Source organism: Planococcus citri, chromosome 4 (genome assembly GCF_950023065.1).
Source record: "Planococcus citri chromosome 4, ihPlaCitr1.1, whole genome shotgun sequence".
NCBI classification, from domain to species: Eukaryota; Metazoa; Arthropoda; class Insecta; order Hemiptera; family Pseudococcidae; genus Planococcus; species Planococcus citri.
Genome location: NC_088680.1, coordinates 43,296,928 through 43,323,755, shown reverse-complemented (window position 1 = coordinate 43,323,755; position 26,828 = coordinate 43,296,928). Strand labels below are relative to the sequence as shown.

At 33.4% G+C, this 26,828-nt stretch overlaps 7 protein-coding genes across 9 annotated transcripts in view; 4 read left to right on the top strand and 3 right to left on the bottom strand.

Annotated features, from left to right (window-relative positions):
• LOC135844257 (forkhead box protein E3-like) overlaps positions 1–4,603 on the top strand; it is a 30,317-nt gene extending 25,714 nt beyond the window's left edge. For both annotated transcript variants that reach the window (XM_065362408.1, XM_065362407.1), the window contains exons 6-10: positions 2,889–2,976; positions 3,098–3,176; positions 3,308–3,421; positions 3,507–3,625; positions 4,293–4,603. In XM_065362408.1, coding sequence (XP_065218480.1) covers positions 2,889–2,976; positions 3,098–3,176; positions 3,308–3,421; positions 3,507–3,625 — 400 coding nt within the window. In that variant the 3' untranslated portion in view covers positions 4,293–4,603. The remainder of the gene's footprint in view (positions 1–2,888; positions 2,977–3,097; positions 3,177–3,307; positions 3,422–3,506; positions 3,626–4,292) is intronic.
• Positions 4,604–14,028: 9,425 nt separating this feature from the next.
• Positions 14,029–15,529, top strand: LOC135844262 (inhibitor of growth protein 5-like). The gene is made up of 6 exons (XM_065362413.1): positions 14,029–14,319; positions 14,396–14,634; positions 14,716–14,830; positions 14,910–15,005; positions 15,084–15,265; positions 15,344–15,529. The coding sequence occupies exons 1-6, from the start codon at positions 14,283–14,285 to the stop codon at positions 15,443–15,445; spliced, it is 771 nt and encodes a 256-aa protein (XP_065218485.1). The 5' UTR covers positions 14,029–14,282; the 3' UTR covers positions 15,446–15,529.
• beta3GalTII (beta-1,3-galactosyltransferase 6) lies at positions 15,489–16,583 on the bottom strand. The gene is made up of 2 exons (XM_065362411.1): positions 15,896–16,583; positions 15,489–15,818 (listed from the first exon to the last, which is right to left on the bottom strand). The coding sequence occupies exons 1-2, from the start codon at positions 16,570–16,572 to the stop codon at positions 15,545–15,547; spliced, it is 951 nt and encodes a 316-aa protein (XP_065218483.1). The 5' UTR covers positions 16,573–16,583; the 3' UTR covers positions 15,489–15,544.
• Positions 16,584–16,662: 79 nt separating this feature from the next.
• Positions 16,663–17,818, top strand: strat (RAB interacting factor STRAT). The gene is made up of 3 exons (XM_065362417.1): positions 16,663–16,803; positions 16,887–17,056; positions 17,128–17,818. Exons 2-3 carry the CDS (start codon positions 16,904–16,906, stop codon positions 17,371–17,373), a joined length of 399 nt encoding a protein of 132 aa, XP_065218489.1. The 5' UTR covers positions 16,663–16,803; positions 16,887–16,903; the 3' UTR covers positions 17,374–17,818.
• A 274-nt stretch (positions 17,819–18,092) lies between these two features.
• LOC135844256 (protein RCC2 homolog) lies at positions 18,093–21,229 on the bottom strand. The gene is made up of 10 exons (XM_065362406.1): positions 20,807–21,229; positions 20,456–20,687; positions 20,255–20,386; positions 20,082–20,170; positions 19,898–20,012; positions 19,662–19,828; positions 19,410–19,590; positions 19,150–19,328; positions 18,901–19,075; positions 18,093–18,820 (listed from the first exon to the last, which is right to left on the bottom strand). Exons 1-10 carry the CDS (start codon positions 21,005–21,007, stop codon positions 18,813–18,815), a joined length of 1,479 nt encoding a protein of 492 aa, XP_065218478.1. The 5' UTR covers positions 21,008–21,229; the 3' UTR covers positions 18,093–18,812.
• Positions 21,230–22,111: 882 nt separating this feature from the next.
• On the top strand, positions 22,112–23,813 carry Dpck (Dephospho-CoA kinase). Its single transcript, XM_065362415.1, has 4 exons — positions 22,112–22,344; positions 22,444–22,647; positions 22,743–22,830; positions 22,955–23,813. Exons 1-4 carry the CDS (start codon positions 22,233–22,235, stop codon positions 23,238–23,240), a joined length of 690 nt encoding a protein of 229 aa, XP_065218487.1. The 5' UTR covers positions 22,112–22,232; the 3' UTR covers positions 23,241–23,813.
• A 249-nt stretch (positions 23,814–24,062) lies between these two features.
• On the bottom strand, positions 24,063–26,736 carry LOC135844258 (zinc finger CCCH domain-containing protein 10-like). 2 transcript variants are annotated; one of them, XM_065362410.1, is made up of 5 exons: positions 26,208–26,736; positions 25,961–26,139; positions 25,664–25,894; positions 25,336–25,595; positions 24,063–25,264 (listed from the first exon to the last, which is right to left on the bottom strand). In XM_065362410.1, exons 2-5 carry the CDS (start codon positions 26,088–26,090, stop codon positions 24,809–24,811), a joined length of 1,077 nt encoding a protein of 358 aa, XP_065218482.1. In that variant the 5' UTR covers positions 26,091–26,139; positions 26,208–26,736; the 3' UTR covers positions 24,063–24,808. The 2 variants fall into 2 exon arrangements, with proteins under 2 accessions (XP_065218482.1, XP_065218481.1); XM_065362409.1 differs by having other exon boundaries at positions 25,961–26,125; positions 26,208–26,735.
• Between the last annotated feature and the right edge of the window lie 92 nt (positions 26,737–26,828).

The window sequence follows — 26,828 nt, the reverse complement described above, 5'->3', positions numbered from 1 at the left end:
ATAAGAAAAAGCGTAACCAATGAACCAGAAATTCATGTGGAAATAGCGAAGCCTAATTTTTCTTAAAATCAAGATAATCCGTTTATGGGTTATAGATACAAGGTTAGATGTATGTACTCGTTACTTTTGGATCAACGATGATAAAAATGAGGCAATTTCTCCATAACTATACAAAATGTTAACAATTAAAACTAAAAATGTGGTATTTGTGCAAATTATTGCAGATTTTAATATTTTTGCCAAAAATAAAAGAATCCGAACGATTTTTCTTTCGAATGATGAAATTCTCCTTGCTTTCTAATGGGGGTGGGGGGAGTTGATCGTGGTAGTGTTGAAAGTCTTGAAGAAATTATCATTTTAGGCGTGATATTTTAAGACGGCCTCTGTCTATTTTTCTACTTTTTTCGGGAGGATGAAAAAATCTGGTTCAAGCGTTTACTACCTACACCTACTGAGTACAGGATGTGTGGTGAGTGGATGTCAATACTTCAGATTCGGATAAAAAGGTTATATGAGAAGTTGTAGACTACATTATCTTCAAAATTGAAGGCGCAAAATAAGTTTTCAAAATCCAAGAGCTAAAATCCAATTTTGACCATGGGGGTCGGTAGTACTTTGAAAAATGAACAAAATTCAACTAAGTATTATGACTTTTCACCTAATTTTCAAATTAAAAAGGCTACAAAATAATGATTTTTAATTTCAAAAAATCACAATAAAAAAAATAAATGCGGAAATGAATACTACGTCAAAAAATAAACAAATTTCATTATGATCATTTTTTTTCTTACCCCAAAATTTAAAAAGTTTTTGAAGCTCAACAATTTTTGATTTTCTAAAAATTTCATTAAATTTACAATATTTGAGCTTCAAAAATGGAAAAAACTTGAAAATCCTTCTTGTCGAAGGTATTGTGAAAATTCTGAAATGATCTATATACAAAACTTTCTGCATATTTTAATTTTCAATCTTCATTCTCTTTTTTGTGTAATAATTTACATATTTGGGTCAAGTGAACATGATCAAAAAAAAATTTCATTAGAAAGGAGAAATTTTTTGTCAAAAATAGTTTTTAATGAAATGTTTTAAGCTCAAGAGGACCTCGATTACCCCTTCCCACCCCGCTGATGTTGTTTTTTCGATTTTTAACGAATTTTTCAAGTTTTTAAGCTGAATCTATGATCGTTTTCAAACAATCGCTTCATCTCCCCGCCATATTTTTTCAATGCTATTTTTCTAATAATTTTTTCACATTTTTGAAATACTTGCTGGGGAAAAAATTATTATATTTTTGTAGAGATTTTCTTCGAAAAGATTGTTGAAGCTTATTATTGTGGAATCCCCGAAATATTTTCGCAATTTTAATAGTGATTTTCATAATTTTTTACAATTTTTTTTTCTCCAAAATTTTCAAGTATAAAATGAACATAGGACCAGTTTCTATTGTTTCTGTTCATATAATTTGAAATCATGAATGAAAAGAGAGAAAGAGAGCCGAGAGGGGGAGAGCAGGACTTTCCCTCATTTCCGATTTCCTGAAAGCTCGAGAAATGGAAGAATTGAAAATCGTTAAAAAACGCGCCAAAATCAACTTTTTTGTAGCCGTAAAAAGATGAAGAGGGATTGAAAAATCTAAACTTCCGAAAGCCACAATCTGAGTTTAATTTGAAGGGGCAAAGGACGTGAAATAAGGTTTTTTTAAGTCAAAAAACACGAAACTCCGGTTTTCCCTCCGAATTGCTGTGGGAGACTGATTTTTGAGTATGTTATGTTATGCATTTTTTGATTTCATATCGATTAGTTCTTAGTTTGACTTTTTTTCAACCCCCCTCCCCCTCTACATCCTCCTTAAATATTTGGAGGCTCAAAAATTCGAAATAAAGGTCATTTCCACTCGAGCCCCTTCAATCCAACGCAAAACCGAGCCCAAGTACTAAAAATTTGAGCTAAATTTGAGCGAATTTGTTGAAATACCTTTGATTGAGATAACTTTATACGAAAGTTTGGTTAAATGAAAAAATATCAGACATTCGTAAAATGTATGAAGATGCACTTCTGGGACCCCTAAAAATGATTTTGTGAGAACCCCCTCCTCCCCTCCTGGAATCATGGTAGACTGTTTCTTAAACACAGTGGTGACTACTTATTAGTACATTGAAAGATGAGTGAATAATTGGGGGAATTTTTTGCTCAACTTGCCACTTGAAAGGGTTTGTGAACAAAGTATTAAAAAAATGTATGTATAGTTTAGAAACGATCATTCTCAAACTTTCAGAGACTAAATAACATTGACATATTTTTTTTTTCGACCCTGGATTTTTTCTCTTTATGAATTACATGCGAATAAACTGATAAGAGAATTTTATTCGAACCGAAACCATCCAACTGAGACTGACCAAGTTTGATTAAAAGTGCATGTCCAAAAAACCTCGTAACCTAAAATCTTAAAGGGTCAAGTGCATTTTAAAATTTTTTGCAAAATTTTTGAAAATTTGGAATGCTTAGAAATAGCAAAAAAATCTTCCATTATGGCAATTTTTCATTTTTTTCATTACTGATTTTTTTTTTTTTTTTTTTTTTTTTGAAAAAAACAAATCTGTATTGGTGATTACTAAATTTCAACAACCATCTCGAGAACTACTATTTTTATGCCACTTTAGAGCAATTTGAAATTCCTGGACAAAATTCAAAACTTGCTGGAGGCTCCAGATCGTTACAAAAAGTATTTTTGATCTAGCTTGATTTCGTACAAATCAAAGCACATGTATAAGAGTCGACTCCAATTCCCCTCTTTCTACTTGTACCCATCTGCAGATCTGCATACGTAGACGTACCTATTTTCTTATCCAATTTCAAGTGGAAAATCATATTTTGTGTATTTTCCTCAGGCATGGATGGCCCAACTCTCAGCTATCTTATTGCAGTACACCACCTCATCAATTTCCAGCCTCAATGTATTCTTCTCTACCGTCGCAAGTAAGAATACGAATAGAATAAATTCTTACCTACCTTGTATTGAAAAAATAAACGGAATAAAAATAGTCGAGATTATACTCGAGTATGCCTCCTTAATTATCACAAAACAAATTTATTTCAGTTGCAGAATCCATTGCAATCAGTTCCACCAATGCAGCTATCGCCGATCAATGGTTATAATACGTTATCGCCTAATTTAAGTAAGAAACCACGTGTTTCGATTAAAAGTAGATTAAATAGTTGAATCCGTAATACGCACTTAATCGTGTAAAAAAAATGCTTAACATACTTATCGTTTAATAAGCTTACGTTATTATTTTTCTTCAACCAGATGGAAACGCATCGTTATTCGCTGCTGGTTTCTCAACTCACAATAATTGCGATCCAACTAGGAGAAGCGATGGATTTTTAACCGATAGGCATTGGTCTCCTGCGCCTGATTTAAGTAATTATCGAGACTTTCGACCAAGGATAAAAGTTTGATGCAAAAATTGATCTCGAAATAATAACTTGTGATTTTTTTTTTACAGATTTACCATTGAAGGAAGAGTACAATTTACCTCAAGAAACCGAAAGCCTTAGTCCAAATTACGCGAATTTCGATTACGGAATGAGCTTGGGTGCGAATAAACCTCGTTGTTATTTATGAGTAAGTCATCGCTGCGTACGCTTGAAAATAAATTACTCGATTTAATTGTTAAGGTGGGCTACATTGTTGTTATATTTTGGCCAAATGTACCTACTATACGCGAACACACATCGGTCGCAAAGTGGCCTGGCGTGGTCCGAAGACCAATTGGTGATTAATCATCTTAATGAATCGAGCATCTTTCTAAGCCTTTTCATTTTGTTTACGAATTAATGTTCAACGCTGTTCTGCATATTCCTAGCTAGAAAATTTATTGCTCGAATGAGTTCTCTCATTCTCTTTCTCTCTCTGATATAGTATAGTACAGAATTAAAGCCACACCGAAGGTTAATCTTTGAGAGAAAATTTTCGTGTTATACTTTCATCTTCTTAGTCGTGTTTTAAATGCTAATTTTTTGAGAATATTGTTTTCTAAAAGAATATCTACTACGAGTATGAGAAAAAAAAATAATAGAGAAGGGTAGAAACTCAGCGAAACCTTAAACGCTGGCAACATTCCCGAGATCGTTTAATGTCTCGTCTCTCATTAATAAACGTAAATCCATTCTCAAGTTTTGATGTGTGCGTTTGTCGAGTTTCTCACTTTTTCTTCTTTCTTAATTCTTTATTCTTCTTTTTTTTTTTCATTATTCGTTTTGTTAATTTTTTCACTCCATTTTTTCAACAGCTCCAGAGATATTGCGGATTTCGTTGAATTATTAGATGCTGATAAAATTTTAATTTACTGCCACCTCGAGTTCGTAAGAATTTATTAACCTCGCGGTTTATATAGATAATTTCGCGAATTTACCAGCACTCGATGGATTAACAATGACGTACTTTCTGTAAACCAAATTTGTGTATATGATTTATATTTCTCTGTGATATATTTGTTTTTATTGTGTATCTTTTTGCCTTATGTTTTTTCAACCCTATTTTTTTTTCTTCGTATTTTCTTTGTAGAATTCGATTATTCAATATAGATATTTACGTGTTGAAGGTATTTTTCTTTTTTCAATAAAATGGTGGAGCGGGTTATCATCCTGGAATTAGACTTCAAAATTGAGGAAAAATTGGAAACTCTCAACACGATGCAGACCTTTGTTTAGCCTGAAAAATTATTTTTAAAAAATGATCACACCCTAAAAATTAGCCTGAGCGAATCAATCTTAAATTTGAGTTTCTAATTTAAAAATTTAAGTTTGAAAATTTTCAAACTTGAAATTCTTTCTTACATTCTTACTGAAGAAAACGTGAAAAATTTTTACCGTTTTTTTACAAACAATTTGAAGGAGTTATTTTTTTGAGAAGAGAAAGGGATCGAATTAATTTTCTGAAATTATTTTCAGCCGAAAGAATAAAATCTAAATCAGAACTTCAGAAGAACACATAAAATACATTGCCAGTCGAAATTTCAGGTGCTGAAATGCATTTTTCTTGAAGGGTCAAAAATGCAAAAAAAAATCAAAATTTCACCAAATTAACCCAATTTTTGACTCTCTGGATCTATTGGAAATAGTTTTGAATCATTTTGAGAAGTTTTGAAGTCCTCAGCAGATTTTTGTGAGATAAAGTTTCTATAAAATTTTACCCAATCAAGTACGTATTGCTGAGCCGATTGGAGATGGTTTCAAGCCGTTCTGCAGCCTGCAGTCATAGTTGGGAAATGTCAGTTTTTGAAAAAACGCCCTAAAATCCATCCAATTCAATTTCAGAATGTATAAACACAAATATGTTAGTGACCTACTTGACCAAAGTAAGTAGAAGTATAAAAAAAATAGGTATCTTTGAAAATTTTTCACAAAAAAATTTACAGCTTCCTACATCACCATTCTTGTCCTCAAAATTTTGAATTTAATTCAATACTTTCTTCTGGGATCTGGGTCTCTTATTCATTGAGTTCTCTCGTGTTTTTTTTTCACTGGAGCTGAAAGACTCCTCGAGTTGTCTTCAAAAATTTTCGCTGCCCAATTGAAAAATTTGTGGTCTAAAAAAAATTGAAATATTTTGCCACATTTTCTTTAAAATTCTCAAAATTTGATCACATTGAGATAAGAAGCTGAAATTTGGTCCTTATCTTATTTTTGACCTCCAAACTCGATTGAAAATGAGATGTTTGGCTGTTCCTAATTTAAGGAAAATTTGTCTTAAAAAATTTCAAAATGATGATCATTCAGCTCTCAATGAACTAACCGAACTCAGATTTAATGTCTTGGTGACCCTTGTGATTGATTTAATTACTGGTAGTTCAATCAAATCGGTGTTGGGTGTTGTCATCGTCGTGTTTTTTTTTTTTTTTTTTTTTTTGAGAATTAGGTACTTACAAAATTTTAAAATTTGTTGGAGGCTCCAAATAACAGCTCGAAAAAACCATCGATCGATTTCAGGGGTTAAAAATAAAGTATGAATTAGGAAGCAAAATTTGGCATTTTAAAGAGAATTTTTCTTTTTTTTTCAAAAAATTGTTGGAAAAATTTTGAATTTGAACTAATAGGAATGGATTATGAAAATTTGTCCTCAAATAATTGATTTAAAAGGGTACATACAAAGACAGTAAATTCGAGTTCATAGGTAATAAATTTCATTTCTTCGTGTTTTTTATAATTTACAAATTTTACAAAACTAGAAAATCTAAAAATTAATAAGAGACTGTAGGATGACTTGAAACTACCACCAATCCATTTGTAAGGTCTAAAATTTGATCAAATTTTGTAGTTTTTTTCTCAGAAAAATATGCCTTTGAACGGGTGGTTTTTCAATTTTTTTTCTGCGAGATGGAATATTTTTTCTACTTGTCTATATAGGTAGGTAATATGAATCCAGAAATCCTCAAAATCCTCGTCTCCTCGTTCTCATACTTCAATAAGTTAACCATCTCCTATCAAATTAAAAACCAATTATTCTTGAATTTTAGACTTTGAAGATGTTTGTGCTTTCATTTTTTAAATTATGAATTGAACAATTTCATTGAGTTGTGTAGGTATAATTTTTTTCATCGTCCAGGTTTTAAAAAGTTCGTTCAAAAATTGTTGAAAATAAAATTTGTGTATGAAAATTCTCATGACACCATAAAAGGAGATAAGGGGGACGAACAGAGGCCGGAAATTTTACTAGAAAATATTTAATAATTCATTGCTTCCAACTGCTTCAATTTTAAAAATAGACAACTTCTCGTAATTATATTTTTTAGGTACTTGTTTCAAGAAGTCAAGTAGACATAAATTCGCCTTGAAAGTAAAGAAATTTCAACTTTCAAAATTTTGAATATTTTTCTTTTAGAAATTCAATTGCTCGTGACTTCTTCAATTGTACAGATAAGATATTTTGAGAAATAAACTTTTTTGTTCGTCTCGAAAAATTACTCCCGAAACAGTGGTCAAAATTTTGAAATTTTCCCAATTCAGGCACCTGTAGGTCAATCTGCATGTTTCAGAGAAATCTAGTATAGACCTACAACCTACCAAAAAATCTTTCAGTTTCGAGAAATATTTCTACTATGTATACGTACGTATTGCACTTTGCACTATGAAAAAGGTACATATCTACTTTTTTTTGACGAGTTGACGACGAACTCATACGAAGCCATTCTAATTGAGAATTACTAAGCGGTTATTTTTGTTTAATCTCTAGGGTACAGTTAAAGTTACGATACGCTAATTTTTTACCGCTCGCTCAACGTTTGACTTCTTGATGGTATTCTTAATCTGAATGATGTTAATTGTGCATTAAATATTCTTTAATGTTGACATGACATTTTTAAAGGGTTAAAACTTTGTCTAAGCGATGTTATAGCTTTATAGCTACCTAATTCCGGAATGTAGATGAGATGTACGAACCACACTAACTTACAGTAATCGTGCTGCAAATGTGGCCCATTTTTATGTCTTTTTTCTTTCCGGAGTGAACTCGGTTAACGTTTTTATGAATGGCAGCTAACATTTGTAGTATCAGAATGAACGTGAGTAAATCTAATTTACCTACTCCTACTCGTAAATATATGTGAGTAGGCACCTATTCGTATTAAGACATCTAAACTAATCGTGGATTTATTTTTCAGGAAGCAGAAATGAAATAAAGTTGTCGAATTTGGAATTCTTTTACCATGAATCACGTTGAATTGAGAAAATTTTCCAACTCACGAGCAAAATTCCCTACAACCCATCGTTCGAGGAACGAGAGACGACGTAGAATTTCTCAAATAATTATTACAACGCGACCGCGGAGGACATTCACATCGCTTAGAATTGCTGAAAATTCAAAACAATTTAACCGGCTGTGTTTTCATAATATTTCCTGGTCGTTTACCAAACAACTTGGAAAATTCGTCGTTACAAATCAAAACATCACAGACACAGATGTACGTCTTATAGTATCCCTCTTCCTCTTCCCCCCTCGCCTTCAATGGCACTTCTTGGCCATCGTGGTGCGGTGGTGATGACAAACCCATACCTATCTGTGCGACGATGTACTCGTACCTATAGCAAGGTAATGTTTACAAACACATTAGAAAGATTTTAATTAGCTACATTTTGAAGAAAAAAATCCTAATCCTCGTGTCAAAGAAATATTTGCGAGTAATCGTCGACTTTCTTTGATCACAGTCGAATGAGTAATTATCGAGTCGGGGATACATCAACGTATACGATGCGATTACAAAGATGAACAAATTTGTCGGTATTAATATGCTAGATATGTTAATCGCCGCCATTGCAGTTTTTTTTTGTTCTTTTATAAAAGGCGAATGAAACAAAAAAAAAGAAAAAAGAAAAAAAATCATATCGCTTAAAATAATTATGTTGGTAACATTTTGACAATACGGTTTTACATAACCGAATGGCTGGCATGTTGTCAACAGCAAATGTATTTTAATTACTAGACAGTTTATTATACAAGCATTTCTAACTCAATAAATATATCAAGCTTTTAAGTCACTCGAATATATTACCAAAAATTAGTCTGACACGTTTATAAATATAACCGTTTAGTTTTTATAACATAAGATTTTAAAGTGAGCTGCTGTATATATACTCAAGATATATTATACACAGTAAGGTATCTCTATAGGAGAGTACGTGCGTACTTCCAGTCAACTTTTATCACCATTTACCTACATTTACAAGAATAAAAAATGATAGCCTAGAATCGAAATCGCGCCTTTCGTTTATTTTTACAAAATAGAATGAAAAACCTACATATACGTGACCGTATATTACCTACTTACCTCAGTCAAAGAGGGTTAAAAATTCACTCTCTTCGAAAATACCAACACTTGGCAATAACAATATGTAATTGTAGCGGGAGTTTATTCGATATCTTGATATTTGTGCAATAGGATTTTCGTATTGTGGCCAGAAAAAAATCTATACCTAACTAAAATCACGTATTTAACGACAGAAATATATTTGACCAATATTATTTGCACAAGTTTTAAATTTTAACACTTATACGACCATCGTAAATTATGTAAAAAAATAATAATACTATTCTTATTACAAGTTACAACATTTAGTTAGTATAGTAATAACTATGGATTTTACGAGTTCACGCTTATGATATGCTTTGTAAATGATGTAAGTGAAAATGGTCTATAAATTGTCATGTTGCCTACTTTAAGCGTCGTAAAAATTATTTTTCTGTTTATTATATTACCTTGGTTTAGAATTTTATCGCTATTAAAATGCCAAAATTTCATTCAATAACCTTGTTTACCTTTGTTAATGACGGAGTAAGTGATACACTCCTTGTTACTATTATGTATTGATTTATTTGCTTTGAATTTCCGTTCGATTTTCACATACTGATGATCGATCGCTAATTTCGTTTCTATTTTTTAGTACCGATTGCAAAAAAAAAAAAAAAAAAAAAAATGGATAGATTTGAATTTTGTTTTATGCAAAACTTGCAAAAGAAAGAATTAGCTGTGTACGATTAAATTATTAAGTAAGTAGGTATTTTTTCAATAAATATTCATCTCAGAAAATGCTTAAATAACAAGAAATCACTGAAAGTTACGAAAAATGGGTGTCAAGTGCCCTCTCCAATAAAAGTTTTGAATCATGGATAGGTTTTTTGGCCAAGTTAGTATGCTCGATCAAACATGAGCATCCGGACCAGGTGTTTTGCTCATCCGGACCAAGCCTGATCCTGAGCACTATGTTGAGATTCAAATTCAGGCAACAGAGAAGCTTCGTGTGGTAAAGTAAGTGGAGGATTCAACAACCAAATTCACACACATGTGAATAAGTTTGACGATTTAAAATATTGAAGGAGCAATAGTTTGGGTGACTCAGAAGTCAGAATCAAGTAATGCATGAAGAAAGTCTCCCGTTAGCTGAAAAGTGAAAACGAAACGCTGAACAAAGGACGATTTCAAAACTTGTCCTTTTAGTTCATCATTTTTTTCCAATTTGTAATAGAAATAATTTTAATTTTTTTAATTTTTAAAATGTTTTGGTATTTAGAAAAATAAAATAGAAAACAATTAATAATTTAAGGGTGTACTTTAGCTTCCAATTTTCCGAGAAAATAGGTAACGAGCAACTTTTATAGAAAAATATTTGGCTGCCAAATCAAGAGTGTAAAATTCTACTTTATAATTTTATCAGTAAACGACTTACCGATTTGTTCGCGAACGAAAAATAGAATAATTATTGAGAATTTATTTTGAACAAATTATTAAAAATTGTGCGTGCGCATTTTTGCATTAATTGTTGCCATTTGTTGCACTCACACTCGTACACGTTGTTATTTAATACGCTGGAAGCGTTGCCAAGTCGAATTTTTCGTTTCATTTCGAAAAATTTCCAAAATAATTCAGATTTCCGATTGTCACGAAAACAGAATTTCCATCGCCAAGCGCGTCACCACATTTTCTCCACGACGTTGTCGTGGAAAGATGTACTTGACGCGCTCGGCGGGAGAATTATATTTTCATTTTCATTTACTGCATTTTTAATGCGCTATAATATTTTAAGCCTGGGTTTCACGAAGTACTTTTAAAGAATAGAGGATTTGTTTAGTTTTCAGAATGATTTTTTAAAATTTTCGGTACACTGAATACAAGAATATTTTTTTAATTTTTCAAAATCTAATTTTCTGACAAGATTGTTCATTAAAAAAATTTTTTCGTGGGGGCCCGCAGTGCCTCTAAAGTAAATTTCAAAAGTATCAATAAAATTTATTATAAAAATTGACTTTTTAGGCTGGCAAAACAAAAATGATTGCTTTTCGGATGTTTTGGCAAACAAAGTATAAAAGCACAAGTTCCTCAGCAGTTTTGACAAAAATTACGACCATTTGACTATACTTTATCGAAAAACTACTTCCTGAGAGTTTTGACAGAAGAACATTTCAAATTTTCATCAATTCGCAAAAAAATTGACACTGTGATAATTTTGTAAAAAATAGGAATTTTATTTGTTGACAATTTTGGCAAAAATTGACCCTTTTCGACATTTTGACCAAGGATAATCACTTTTCAACAATTTTGACTGAAATGGATACTTTTTGACTATTTTGCCAAAAATTGACGCTCTTTGACCACTTTTCCAAAAAAATGACACCAAGATTGGAGCAAATTTGGTAACAAAAAAACAAAATCTTAAGTAAGTTCGGCAAAAGCAGGACTTCTGATTGGCAAATTGTGAAATGAACAGAGGAATTTCAAAAAATTGAGGAGGTAGACCCCATTTTGATAGATCACATATCACATTTTTCAAACACTCTGAAAATCATGATCAAGTTTTTGGATCAAAATTCTTCTGAAATGCTCAAAAAAAGTTTTGTTTGTAATTTTTCCCCACATTTTAATCCATTTCTTCGCGTTGCATGATGCCTTTTTCAGAAACTTCGGAAATCATGACTCAATTTTGAGCTCAAATAGACTCTTTCAAAAATTCTTAAAAAAATTTTTGTCAGAGTATTAGAACTTCTCGTGAAATTTTATTTCATTTTGATAGGTCACATGACATTTTATCAAAAATCCCAAAAATCAAAACCTGTCTGCCTCTAAACTTTTTTTAAATGTACAATAACATTTTCGGCTAAATATACAACAGTTCATTTTTACTCAAAATTGTATGGAGATAAGGTGCGTATTTCACAAAAACTGAATCCAAAATTGAAATATTGAAACTTCTATATTCGAAAAACATTCAACATTACCGTCGGCCGGATCTGGAATTATAATCAGAAATCGTATTTTTTGCCCATCTGGTTCTTGTACATATGTCATTGAAAAAATTGAAAAACCAGTTGAACCAGCTCATCTTATGCACTTCCAGTGCTCAAATTTCGGTCAAACATTCTGTGCTAGACACCAAATCGACCCATACCACCCTTGGCCGGATCCGGCCTTCTGGTCAGAAAATAGAATTTTTTATTTTTTTCTCATATTTTTGTTGAATTTGAAAAATGACCATTTCTCCCCACCACATGAGTTGAGCAGTTAAAATTTTTATATTTGGCGGGGAGAAACGGTCGTTTTTTAAATTCACCGAAAATACGAGAAAACAAGTAAAAAATCCGGTTTTTTGACCAGAAAGCCGTATCGGAATAATGGTGTATGGGTCGATTTCAATCTACCACAGACTTTTTAACCGAAATTTTGAGCTCCTGAAGTTCATTACGAGAGCTGATTTTACAGAATTTTCAAATTTTTCAATAGCATTCATAAACCACTAGATGGACAGAAAATTTTATTTCTGATGATAATTCCAGATCTCGCCGGCGGTAGTATCAGTCAATTAGGTACCAAGCATAGAACCTTTGGCCAAAATTTCAGCTACTCAAGTTCACGAGGTGGGGAGAAACAATTTTTCGAATTCACCGAAAATAAAGAGAAAAAACAGTAAAAAAAAATCCTGTTTTCGGACTAGAAGGCCGGATCCCCGGCTAATGATGGTGAGTCGATCAGGTATCTAGATCTAGAAAATTGCATTTGGCCAAAATTTGAGTTCCGGAAGTTGATACGTGGGAGAGATGGATATTTGTATTTTTTTTCCGTTTTCTGAGTTATCAAACTCAAACAGCTTTAGCTTAGGTACACAAAATTTCAAACGCTCGCCAAAAATCGAATAATCAACTTGAGCCGCTGAAAATTGGGGGGATCGGTGTTTTTTGAGGTCCTCTTTCCAGCAGTCCGAGTTTCACTCAAATTGGAGATTATCAGGGGGGGAGGTTACCTTGTAAGTAAACGACGAAATGGAGCAAAAATTCTGTAAATCATCGCTAAAATTACCTAAAGACATTATAAAATCACCAAAAAATGTCCAATATTCACTCAAATTTGACAAAAATGTGTGAAGATTTGTTGACAAAATTATATGAAAACACTCGAAAAAGTGTTAAAATCAGTAGGTAGGTACCTACCCAATCATTAAAAATCGTAAAAATTAGGTGAAATTTCAGTAAAATTCGACAAAATGCAAACAAAATCAATTAAAACCAGGGAAAGTTCAAAAAATTGTAAATTGTCAAAACCATGATACTATTTCAAGTAGGAATACTTCATTTTGAGATTTTGGTTTGGTCAAAATTCGTAAATTTACTCACTTGCTCTGAATGTCTAAATAAATGAAAGTTGATAACTAAGCACCCCGCATACTAACTTGAAAGTTGAAAGAATAAAATGTAAGTAGGTACATGGTTTATTAGTTGTTGTGAGGGTACCTATGAGATGTATTTTGTTACACATTGATGAGAATTATTAATTATATCGAGAACAAAAGCAATTTTTTCCACTTCAAAATGATAATTGATAACTTTTTCGAAATTGTTTTTGCTTTTGAAGTTTTGAATGATAAATGAAAGTGGCCAGAGGGGTTTATGATGAAAAGAACGAATTTTCTCATTCTTAAGTACACGTATCAACGAAAACTATTAATACGCACCCTACATTTAAAATGCTTCAACTAAAATTTGTAAACAAAACAATTTTTAGGTCCGCCATTGTTAATATCAACAAATAAAACTGACAATTTTCGTTACAAAACTACGCAACGAATAATGAACAGATCTATTTAGAATTCGGAACATAACTTTTCAAGATTGCAATGATGGGTGCTACGAAGCCGCTTTTTTGAAATTTTCGTTTCCAAGCATTATATTTTCAAGTGAAAATAGCTCATTTTTACAATATTTAAAATCATTATAATTAATGTATGAAAGTAAATTTCTCAAAAAGGGCTTCGTAGCACCCAAGATTTTATCCGTCTAAACAACATATCCAAAAATGAAAGTTATCCGAACAGTAGTTTTTTCGTAGTTTTGTAACGAAAATTGAAGGTTTTTACGACTCATTTTACCTACTAAACTACACCCTTAATTTCAAATTTCTCAAAATGAACCGCCTTTTTATCTTATCAAAAAAATCAGCCAATCAAAAATGAGCTCTAGGAATCAACCAATCAATGCTTCAAGTGAAATAGTTCGCCAATCACCTTGATTGTTTTTATTGACAACGTTTTGACATTTTTTGCGAAATTTGCGTGCATTTTTTGTCGAGTTGATGCGATGCGATTTCTCTGTTTAAAAATTCCAAAAGTGTAAATGTGCAAATTTGTGTTTCTTTCAATAAAATGGTTATTAAACTGTCCTCTAGATTAATCAGCGATTTTTAAGTACACGTGTATCTTACAAATACCAATATTTCTTCACCAAGCATTTCGTTACCGCCAACATGACATCTGCATTGTATTTAGAACATTATTTAGATAGTAAGTTCTTACAGAAATTTTTCTGTATAAGAAATTATCCAAATGGACAGATCATTCACCATGTGTTTTTTTACAGGTTTGGAAAATCTCCCAGTAGAATTACAGCGCAATTTCAAATTGATGAGAGAACTGGATTCTCGAGCCCAAGAAATAATGAAACAAATCGATAAAACTGGCGATGATTACCTAAGCAATATCAAAATCTTCAACACTGAAAAGAAGAAAGAGCATATGAATGAAATCCAGAAACTGTTTACCAAAGCCAAGGAATACTCCGACGATAAAGTTCAGTTAGCCATACAGACTTACGAATTGGTAAAATTCATCATCAACGTTGTTATATCCATCGCTTCAGAATCTCGAATCTGTGCATTGATTTTTGGATTTTGTTTTCAGGTTGATAAACACATTCGTAGATTAGACTCAGATTTAGCTAGATTTGAAGCTGAAATTCAAGATAAAGCTATGAGTGCATCGCAAACTCGAGAAGAACCCGCAAATACTCAAAAACGTACGTACCTATTTCAACGAGTTATTTCTGTCTCAAAAATGATGATATTCCTCTGCTCACCTTACATATTTTTATTTAGGAGGCCGAAAGAAATTACCAGATAAAGACGCCAAAAAGAAAAGCAGCGCTGAAGACGAAGCTTCGGCGAAAGCGAATAAGAAGAAACAGAAAAAATGTACGCGAATATCCGTACAGATAATATTTTGGAATTGTGCAATTTTTCTACAATATTAATTTTGTATTTTCGATGTAGCTACTGCAGTTTCGTCGAGTAAAATCGTCGCGTCCGCTGCCGAATCGAATTTCAGTGCCATTTTGCCCAATGTTTCTCATTCCACCGATGCGATAGATATGCCAGTAGATCCTAATGAACCCACTTATTGTCTTTGTAATCAAGTATCATATGGCGAGATGATTGGTTGTGATAATTCAGACGTAAGTATCGATGTATTCAGTCAGAAACACTTCAAGTGGATGTTTTTTTTAATTGTTTTTCTCGTGTTATTTTTGCAGTGTCCTATCGAATGGTTTCATTTTGCTTGCGTTAAACTTACAACGAAACCAAAAGGAAAGTGGTATTGCCCAAAATGTATTTCGGATAGAAAAAAGAAGTGATTATGATTTTTATATTATTGTTTGTTGATACTTTAGAATAGAAAACATATAAACGAAATGTATATTAATAAGTTTACATTACTACATCAGTCTTCTTATTTATTTATTCCTTATACAACATTTAGATGGCAGTACCGTCCAATTGTAAGTGTACGATAATCTAGTCTGAAATTCTTTTTCGCATAGATTTCCAGAGCTCATAAGGTTACTGTGTATTTTTCTCATGTCATCTGGCTCATGTTTATGCGTTACGAGATACGAATTGAAACATCCTCTGGATTTATATTCCGTATCGAATCGCGAGTCGTGAACTCGAGTAATATTCAGAGGTGATAGCCAAGACCCGACAGAGACATCTTCTGTTTTATAAATACTGTAACAAGAAAAAAATCAATCAATAGAATCAATTCTATAACTTCAAGTTTGGTCACAAAACGAGATAATTCTTACTTGAGATATTCGCTATTGTGAGCAATAAATTGAACTAGACGTTGTGATAGAACGTAACCACCTCCCAGCGCATAAGGTAAATAACGATCACACAAAAACCAATTTGATTCTTTCCATTTTCCAGCTTTCTTCACGTGAGCAGATCCGTCAAAAAATCCCCAATACAGAGTCGTCAAATGATCGTATTTTGATTTCAATTCGCTAATCATACTTGGTAACCGTACGTAAGAATCGTCGTCAGTTTTTAGTAGAAACTTGAAATCCCATAGTTTCTCAACGCCGACGAATGACTGGAGAAGTTTTACGGTCAGAGCATCGTACGAATCGCTTACATTTTTCAAGAATAGGATATCGTGATAAGTGATTATTTCTGCTTCTATGGTATGAATGTCATACTTGAGGTCTTGTTCTCCAATGACGAACACATGTTTAACGTTGGAAATATCTGAACTGAGCCAAGTTTTACGTATTGCTTCTCTTTTTTCCAAATTTCCGGCAGCTGAGAGTATCACAATTATCAAGTAAATATTGGGCAATTTACTTTTGCTAAGGTCATGATTGCTGGAGCGGATGCTCAAGATTGAACGCGATTTATCTACGTTAATAAAAATTATTACAGTACTGAGAAATAATAAAATTAAACACACTATACTCCATAAAATTCGAATTTGTTTCATAGTTTTTGATAAATCGCATTTTCATTTTTTGTTTTCCTTTGCATTTTACAGAAAAATTATTCATCTGGTCACACTGTGTATTTTTGCGGAAAAAACCACAGATGAAAAATTGCAGATTGTTTTGAATTATCTTGCAAAAAAAAAGGTGTTTGATTTGATTTTGATTAGATTGATTACCGCATAAAATGTCGTAGAATTTGATTAATTATTAATTAGTTACTGTATTAAAAGGTAAGTTGTAACAGTATTCAACATACATATGCTTTCGTTGTTCTGTAAATCAACTCACTCTCATCACACCGAACGATTTACAGCTAGCAAACCCACCAACATGGAAGACACCGATAGCCAAGAATCTAGTAAAGTAGTCACTGTAAATATCGAAGATTTAGTAAAAGATGGAAGAAACAAGTATCCAGTGGTATGTGTCCGATGCCCCTCTAGAATACTCAATTCGAACGCCGCAGATTATAAAGAAATAGAGGTAAGTTTATCTTGAATTCCAACTGCTAAAAAACATCAATTTTATAATCAGCTGTCAACTTCGAAATCTAGTTTCCTCTGCCGCTAATGACCCTAGCAAAGGATAAAATCCGTAATGAAACGATCGATAAGGAAAATCTAAACCAATTTTGGATGGTTGCTGATAAATACGGTTTCGAAAACGTCGGCTTTTCAAATACAGTATCCGGCCTGAAATATTTGACTTGCGCCGATTGTGAGATCGGACCGATTGGTTGGTTTGATCCTGCATCTCAATTGAGTTACGTTTCTTTATCGAGGATTAAGCATTTATCATAGATTAATTCGTGTTTATCGGGAGATCTCGCCGAAAGGATACAGGACGCTAAAATATTCTATTTTTAGTATTATTATGTATGTATACGTATGCTAATTTGTGTGTGTGATATTACAAAGTGTCCTATTCTTTTAATTTTCCCGGTCCCGAATCAAATACGTCTTCCAGTTTGTTCTTGAGTGGTTTGACATTCCTCTTGCAACGTTTACCGTCTATCGATTATCAGTTAATGTAAAATGATCTGAATTATGGATTTACAATTGCTTGGAATCGAGCTACTAGTCTATATGTTTATATGATAAGAGCTTAAAATTTTTTATCATCGCTTTATACCATTTAAATGGCGTTTGTTACTACGATTCTGCGTTTTATTATTTTTCTTTCGCCAAATTGTACAATATTTATCAATTCATTTTTTTCAAATAAATGAAATTTGGAAATTTTTCATTTTTTGAAAGCATTTTTACGAAGTCTGATTATGAGCATCTAATTATTGACGATTGCTGCAGTAGCTGAAATTTAAATGTTGGTCCATAGTCATTTTCAGAAGCAGCAAAGTTGAATAATTCAATGGAAAAATTGAAAATTTCAATGCTGAAGAGGTGAAAATCGTATTACGATGCATCTTCACTAAAATTCTGTCTCTTCTATGAACCCAAAGAGCAGACAAGTAATTCTCACCATATTACATATAATCCCATTTAAATGCAAACTACACCAATTCAAATTCGTATTATTTATTTCAATATGAAAACTTACAATTAGGAAGAAAATCTTTTGAATTGTATGATAATAGTCCCACTTATCACGATCTTTTGGTACTTCACTAAATTTCGATTTGAAGCCATCATATTACTTAACGGTATAGCATTTATCTAGAGCATTATTATCCTGCGTGATACGAGAGCTCTCAACAGGGCAGGAATTATTTAACATATTACATAAAAACGAAAGAAAAAAAAATGCACAATACAAATCGTAACAGCTTAACATTATCTCGAGATTTTTCAAAGTATTACTTTATTCATTACAATATACACACAAACAGAAAAGGAATGGCAGAAAGGGGGAGGGAGGAGAAAGTGCACGATAAATATAACCTTTAAACTCTTAACACTACTACTGTTTTAAAATAATTATAACTTGGGGGGAGGGAGGGAAATCAAAAATGGTTAATAAGTTGAAATTTACTGAAAAAAAATGAACAAAAAACAAAAAAAAAATCGCTAAAATTTTTCACACATACACTTAAAATTAAGATTTTTTGCCATGTTGAACGGAATAAAAAAATGTCTTATACTAAACACGCGTAAAATTTTTAATACTGAATGAGTAAGAATGTTGTTCGGATTAATATACTGGCAACTTAGAATTAATTAAAAAAAAGAAAGAAAAAATATGCCGATGAAATTCTCAACCATTATTAGAATTCTTCAAGAGTTTATTTAGCTGTGAAAAATAAACAAAAAATGATTAGCAAAGCGTAATGGGTAAAGCAGGTAATATTAGTAAATTCGTTAGTGCAATACCTTCTTGAGGATTATAAGATGGCAGTGCAGCGAGTCTCTCTTTTTCTTCGTCAGTTTCGTCTCTGGCTATCATAAGAGTGTGACTCATACCGCAAGATACGTGCTCAATATAAATACCCTCGAGTCTTTTCACTTCGAGCGGAGTAGTTGTACTTTTCCTCATTTCTCCCAAGCCCTGTTTATGAGAAGTACATTAATATCGCATATAAAGAAATAAAACTACGATAATGAAATATTCTAGAAACGTACTAATTCTCCGTAAGTCGGACTGGGTCCGAATGCGATAACGCTGTCATCGGCAGCAACTACGATACTGGTGTAAGAGCACCCTACACTACGTACTTTCCAACCTTGTAGATCTCGGACCGGTTTCGGGTACATATTGGCTTCGCCGGTTTTCTTCGTTAAACCGAATAAATAAACCATGCCTGAAAATGACGTAAAAAAATTAAATAAAATCGATACTCGATTATCTTATCGTTGTTTTGATAGATAAAAACCACACTCACCGTGTTCATTGACCGCCAAACTATACGAAGAACCGCAATGAACGGATTTGACGCCACGTCCTGTCGTGCAGAAGAACTGTAATAATCTCGGCATCATTTCGTCTTTCGTATCAGCATGTCCTAATCGACCATAACCGCCGAAACCCCAAGAAAAAACTCGTTTACGAGAATCCAGAGCGACCTGCAAAAGATAAAGAGTGTATGATTAATCTGACCTTTTGGTAATGATAGAGAGACGAATTGGCATCATACCGTATGATTTGTGCCACATGAGATGTCTATTATCTCTGGAAAATCAACGGGATTTTGTCGATTATCGCGACCTTTTTCTATATACAACGATATCCTTTTTGGAACTTTTTCCGTATTGTACGATACTTTATTAGCTTGCGCGATGTATTCGCCGTTTGAGCCATGTCCTGTAACGATAATCAGCTTATAAAGATGGATACAGCGATGTATGCTGAATGACTATCAACGATGATTACCTAATTGACCATATTCTGGTGATCCGAAGGAATATAATACTCCTTTGCAATCCAGAATCATACTGAATTCGGCACCGCATGCAACTTTTACTATTGGAGGACCGGTGTATTTGACCTGTACGGATGAAAAATGATGAAATGACGAGGAGCTTTAGAAAAGGAAGCTAGATTTGATGAAACTTACTCTGGTTGGAGTTGGAATTACTAAATTCATCGAGTTCACTCCACATTGTCCCATTTTGTTGTCTCCGCAAGCGAATACTTGTCCTCTATCTGTACAAAGATACACGCAAATATAGAAAATTCAACTCGAATGCAGATGGATGTTTGATATGTATTATGAAGCAGTATACAAACCGGTCAGTAAAATTGTGTGGTTTCGTCCGACAGCGGCACCGACGAAGGTGAAATTTTGTACGTTGTCCATCGGCGTTGGGATATCTTTACGAGGACAGTCTTTAATACCCAGTTGTCCTTTTTCATTGCGTCCTGGGATACAACACGGAAAACACGATGAAAAATCGAATAACATTTGATGACAGGTATATTAGAACTCACCGAAAGATAAAACTTTTCCTTCTTCTGTAATAAGAATAGTATGCGCGGAGTTGCAATTACTAACTGCATATCGAATACGAGTTTGTTCGAGTGGTGCTAAACGATGAGGAATGTATAGATTACGTCCGACCGGAGTTTTGGTTCCTTTAGTTGGTTGTCTGCGACCAATAGTATCCCAATTAGTGGCACCGCAAATGAGCAGTGTGCCGACATGAGTCGGTCCAGGGACTCGCTGTAAACGCAACAAAGATATTACACATCGAATAACGGTAATTTTCTATCGCATGCGAAAAAACTGACCCACTTAGAAAAAGCAATCTAATCGCTACGAAGCAATAATGCACATCTTACCAAGCCGGAGTCTTCGGCTAGTAAAGCATCCAAATCGTCTTTTGAGTCGCCGAAATCATTTTTTGATTCTTCAGCGCTGGCTTCGGATCCGCTCTCGAACTCGCTATCGTTATCGTCTTCATTCTGTTTTGATTTACGTTGTTTTCTTTTAGCATTACCACCGTCGCCGGCGTTTTTTCGTTTAGCACTAGTCGAAGACATGTTTGAAAAACGTAAAATTTAAATACTACGATAATAAATTAAGATCAACACAAACGAGACGGCACGGTTCAAACAACAAAACAGATGAAGACAATGGCAGTAGTAGACTCAAATCTCGCATAGAGAAGCCGTTGGAGAAAACCAAATCTCCTGTAAAAAAGAAATAAAAAATCTAATAGCGCAGAATCACAGATCAAACCAAACCGCACTGAGAAATAAATGACAAATAATGAGAAAAGAATCAAAAGAAAGAAAAAAATAACCAAAGAGAAACGAACAAAAATGATTAATGAAAGCGAAATTAAAAAAAGAAACAGTTTAGGATGACATGACGTATGTTGAGTGCACTACTCAACTCAATGGTTCTCATTCTCAGTCTCTCTATCATGGAATTTTGTAACGAATTTTACGCAAATATAAAGCATGCGTATGAATGAGTATTTTTATTTTTTTATTTTTCCATGGGTTTTCCATGGTTTTTTCCTTTCCAGCCAGAATCTCTGAACTTTCATTGGACAGGTCAGAAATTTATGACATTCAATGTTAAGTACCTAAGTTGAGGACCAATGTTTTATGTTTTGTTTTCATCGTTCTTTCGTCCACGAAAAATAATGCATTCGATTTCAGTACTACTAATGAAATGAAAACTTCGTAGAACAGATGGCATTTTGAATTTTGATCGAAATTTGAGTAATCCAACAATTCCAACATCCAACCAACCGAACCGAACACTCAACACTGAACACCTTGAAACTTGAAAGGCTTGAAAGCTTGAAAGTTGAAAGTTTTCATATCAAATCAAAACAATTTTGGGAAAACCTGTTTTGTTTTTGCATCTGAAATTTTTACGTCAGTGTTTCCAATTGATGTAACTAAAAAGCATGCATTTCGTAAAGTTTTCTGAAATTTCCTAAATTCTCATTTCTCATCACTTCGTAAATTAACGTTTTAAATTTGTTTCTTACGTACTTGTTCAATTTTAAACTGTACTTCATTCTGTATCTGGAATATCTGAAAATGATTTCAATGAATCGACTCTTGTACACTACTTCAGCATTCTTTTCAAAACTTCATTCCACTTACACTGATTTCTGCAATGATAAACAAAAATCAGAATCAGATAAAAAAATTTGTTCAATAAATGAACGTTTTATAAATTATTTCTTCTTTCGTGTTAGCTATTGCTCATTACTTGTCTTGAAATTGCGCGAAATACTTCGTTAAAATGTTTATCGTCGGTCTAACAGGTGGCATTGCCACTGGAAAAAGCACTGTTTCCGATATATTCATCGAAAAAGGGATTCCTGTTATTGATGCCGATAAAATTGCCAGAAAAGGTTACAGTTTATCTACATACGTTTTGAATGTTACATTAATTTACTCTCAAAACACTCTCGAATGTGTTCTTCATCAATGATATTTTTTGTGTTATTTAGTTGTGGAACCGGGCAAAAAAGCTTGGTACGGATTGAAACGAGTTTTTGGTGATAGTATATTCGAAGAAGATGGCCGATTGAATAGAGACGCTTTGGGAGACTTGATATTCGAAAGTTCGACTAATCGCAGAAAACTTAATGAAATTACACATCCGGAAATCTACAAAGAGATTATATGGAGTACGATTAAATGTTTCTTCAGAGGTTAATATGTTACTCATATTGGTTGAATTCTTCAGATTATGAATATCAACTGTGTTTCAAAAGTCTTGCTAATCTACTTTGTGTGTTTGAAATAGGACACCAGTTCGTCGTTTTAGATTTACCTTTATTATTCGAAACCGCTTACATGCTGGATTATATTTATAAAGTCATCGTTGTCACTTGGTACGTGTACTGATTTATTCATGTTTTCACTATGCCATGTAGTGCTTATTCTGTTCGACGAGATGCACAGTACGATGTACGTATGTTGACAAAAATTGAACCCTGTTTTGTTTTACATTTGTAGCGAAGAAGACTTACAACTCCAACGTTTAATGGAACGTAGCGGCATGAAAGAATACAAAGCAAAGAAACGTGTCGAAGCTCAGATGTCTCTAGACGCGAAATGTGAAAAAGCTGACTTCGTTGTGGAAAACTCCGGAAGTTTTTCTGATACCAGGAATCAAGTTCTTCGTATAATTGATACTTTACGTGCTTCTAATCATCATTGGAAAATTCGGGTTATCGTTGGTTTACTATCGACTGGATTTCTCTCTATTTTAACATTATTAGGAATCGTGTTTCTCAGATGATGATTTCGATACCGTTCATTATCTCTAGTCTGATTCGTTTAGTGCGAAAGTGTTTCGTAGACGAGCCATTCAACATATTCGTTTATAGTAGTTTTTTTTTCGCGTTTTATTAGCGGCCTACAGTATTTTCACCGCTTAATTGTAGACAGCAGGGTACAGTTAAGGGGTAACATTTCTAATTTTTTTTTCATCGGTACGACTGATATGTCGGTTACGCTCATAAAATATAAGTATTTTGATTGATGCGGTTGTATTAAGCATTCCAAATGTTTACTCGAAGATTTTTAATTTTTCGTTTTGGAAAAAAGTTTTTAACGTATTTTATTTCCCTTCCTATTATTTTTCCCGATGGGCGAGATTTTATTTTCCTTTTATTATTGTTTTCCTGATGGACGAGATTTTATTTTCCTTTTCTTTTCGTTTCACTTCGGTATGTTACCATTATTTTGTAAAATAAGTTTTATTTTTACGCGAATTATCAACCCGCAAGCAGGGATATTATATTTTTTCAGCCGATGTTTTGATATCGAAATCGTATATAATTTTCAAATAAACATGTATCGGATTTGTGAACTAGACTTGTTTTAATGTGCAAACCGTTGAAATATTTATTAAGAGTTCATTCATTTTGGTTTCGTAGAATGACTTTAAGATTGTAGGTTGTTGGTTCTGAGATGAAGACAGGAGAATTTAAAGTTGAGAAGTTCGGGATCATTTTATTTTGTGATGCTGATGTTCTTTAAAACAGCATGAAGTGCCTACGAGCAAACGAGTGAATGTTCTTTTCATTTCACTGTTCTTCTGCAAGATGAAAACACAAAATTTGTCAAATACCATAATTCTTTACTGAAAAAGAAATACTTACATTTATTTACAGTTAGAAAAAGTATCTTAGCATCTACTACATACATAATTCTATCCGATTTTGAGATCTTATTATGAAAACAAAGTTTCATTTCAATTGCAGAAAGCATTCCATTGAAAATATTCTACTTTCAATTCAGACAAGCTGTAAAAAACTTGAGCGTTCGTTATTTTTTTCTATTTACAACGTAAAAAAAAGTTCTATACTAAGTACATTAACAACTATTAAAAAAAAAAGTAAACAATAACGACGTAATTTGAATAAGAGCCAAAAAATAGATAACTTGTAAAAATTCGTTGAATGAACGAACAAAATATGAGGAACTAGCAGGATCATGATTCGATATACGATGCAACTTAAAACAATTTAAATCAGCTGAAATTGACGCTTATTTAGATAAAATTTTGGGTCAATAAATGATGACAAACCGGACTGATTGAAAATTGAGTTGGACGTACAATCTTGTTACTTTATTTTTACCCTTATGCCTGTGTTTAAAAAATAAATGCTTCGTATAAGTCAAAATTAGTCGACTTTAATGTACACAAACACCGTTCGCGAACGGTATTATATCAAGCAATATAACCGTGAAAATACATATAAGGAAGCCGAAGAAATAGGCGCATTCATTTCGTTCTAACCACTTATGCTGTACATCTAACATTTCGAAGCTAAAATTTACTCCTTGTTTCTTGAACTGTACTTAATGATGTTGTAATGCACTTTGTATAATCGTCGGTCTATTGAGTATCGGGTACGAAACCAATTGAGGAGTTTCTTGCTGTATAGTAGTCCCATTCGCCGTATGAGCTACCGTACATACCGGAGGTATTTGCATCGGAGCCACAGATACTGCTGCCAATGATACCGGCGTAGCTGCAACTGCCGCCAAGCTCACTGGCACGGTGGCCACACTAGCTGCCACTGTCCTCAACACTTGAGGTTGTTGCATGTTGACTTGGCCCTGAGGCAAGGTGCCGGTATTCGTGATAGTTACAGCTGGTACCGTAACGGCGGTTAAACTAGGCGTATTTTTTTCTCCCATTCTTAAGCGAGCATTTTGTTCGAGAAGGAATTCATTGGTGGCTTGTAAGTCGCTGTTTTTCTTCGTTAATTCGGATAATCTTTGCCGAAGCATTTCGTTTTCACTTTCAAGTACCTGGAAGAAAACATAACTGGTAAGATTCGAGAAGAATAAAATGTTAAAAAGAAAGAATCCGAGGTTTTTACCCATAATTTACGATTGTCTGTATTTTCGCAATTTCGTAAACTTAAATCCGGACTGTGATTGTACATACGACGACGTTTACATTCGCATCCATAGTCTTCGTATTCGTTACGATAGTGTTTTGGCTCGAATGATATCTGACAGCAGCGATCGTCCGGTTTACGATTGTTTGATTTTACAGCGACTGGTTTAGGTTTCTCATTTTCACAAAGCCTTTCTTCGGGTAAATGCCGAAATTTACACGATTCTCGTTTACATTTACCTATTATTCACGAGAACAATAAAATACGAGAAAAATACAAAACCGTATTTAACATACGATAGGTTCACCTTTAAAATAATCTTTACAAACAGGTCCACTTTCGTCTAAGCTTTCAATTATTTTACGATAGGCGTCATAAACGTGAGGTAATAGTTCTCCAGTTTTGTTGTAATAATCTTCGTCTTCAGCCGAGCAGTGAATAAATCTGCACCCTAACCTGGCACAGCCACCGTTTTGAAAATCGTGGCAGAATACATATACTTCTTTACCTTCGTCTCGTTGTGGGTGAAAATATTTACCTGCGAAGTAATTCAAAAATTAGAAGTTTGATAACAAACGTTTACGTAACCTGATTATGTACTTACATTGTTCTCCGCGTTTACACAAATTTCTCAGAAAATCTCGACATATTATCAGTTTTTCAGTAGCTTTATCATTCTGCAATTCACATCTCCTACAAGTTGCTTCGCATTCGGACATATTTATTATCAGCATAGGGTGTAGGAGATAATTTCGACCTCCGATGATAACTGGAAAACAATAACTTTAGAGACTTCTTTCTGTTGGAAGTGAACTGATCAGGAGGAATTGAGTACGAATGAGAGAGCTCACCTGCATAGGTACAAGTTGTATCAATTACACGGATTCGTTTCAAAAATAACTTTCCAAAGAGCTTTGCTGATATAAATGTCTAATCCCAACGAAGTAACCTTTTGTTTTTTCAGATGGAGATGTTGGAAATTTCACCTTTTCTTCTGACGAGTTCGTGTTTACATGATTTCACAGGCGGATTATTCGAATGAATTTTCAACTAACACATCACAAGCTACGTGAGAAGTATGATCTTCGATTCACACAAGCAAGAGTTTCTTAATTAATTTCTTTCTTTTTAGATGAAACTTGTAATAATGACGAACTTTGTCGATTCGGCGTTAACATCTCGTGGCCGCGCCACCATCGCCTTGCTGAAAGGGGGACTTTTTGTAGAGAATCGCATTCATTCGCATCTCGACAAGTCGAGTGTGCGCGTGTGTAAGCGTGCGTAAGTATGGAAATATCCCCCTTTCAGCATGATAACACGTATTTCATGCATTTCACCGCCAGAGTGCAACACATGTTTGTTGACGCCGAATAAAAAGATAACACAATAATTCAACTATCGACTGTCTGTAATCTTGGTCGATGGTCGTCAAATGAGAAAGTAGGTTGTTTGCCTATTTATTTGTGTTTCTC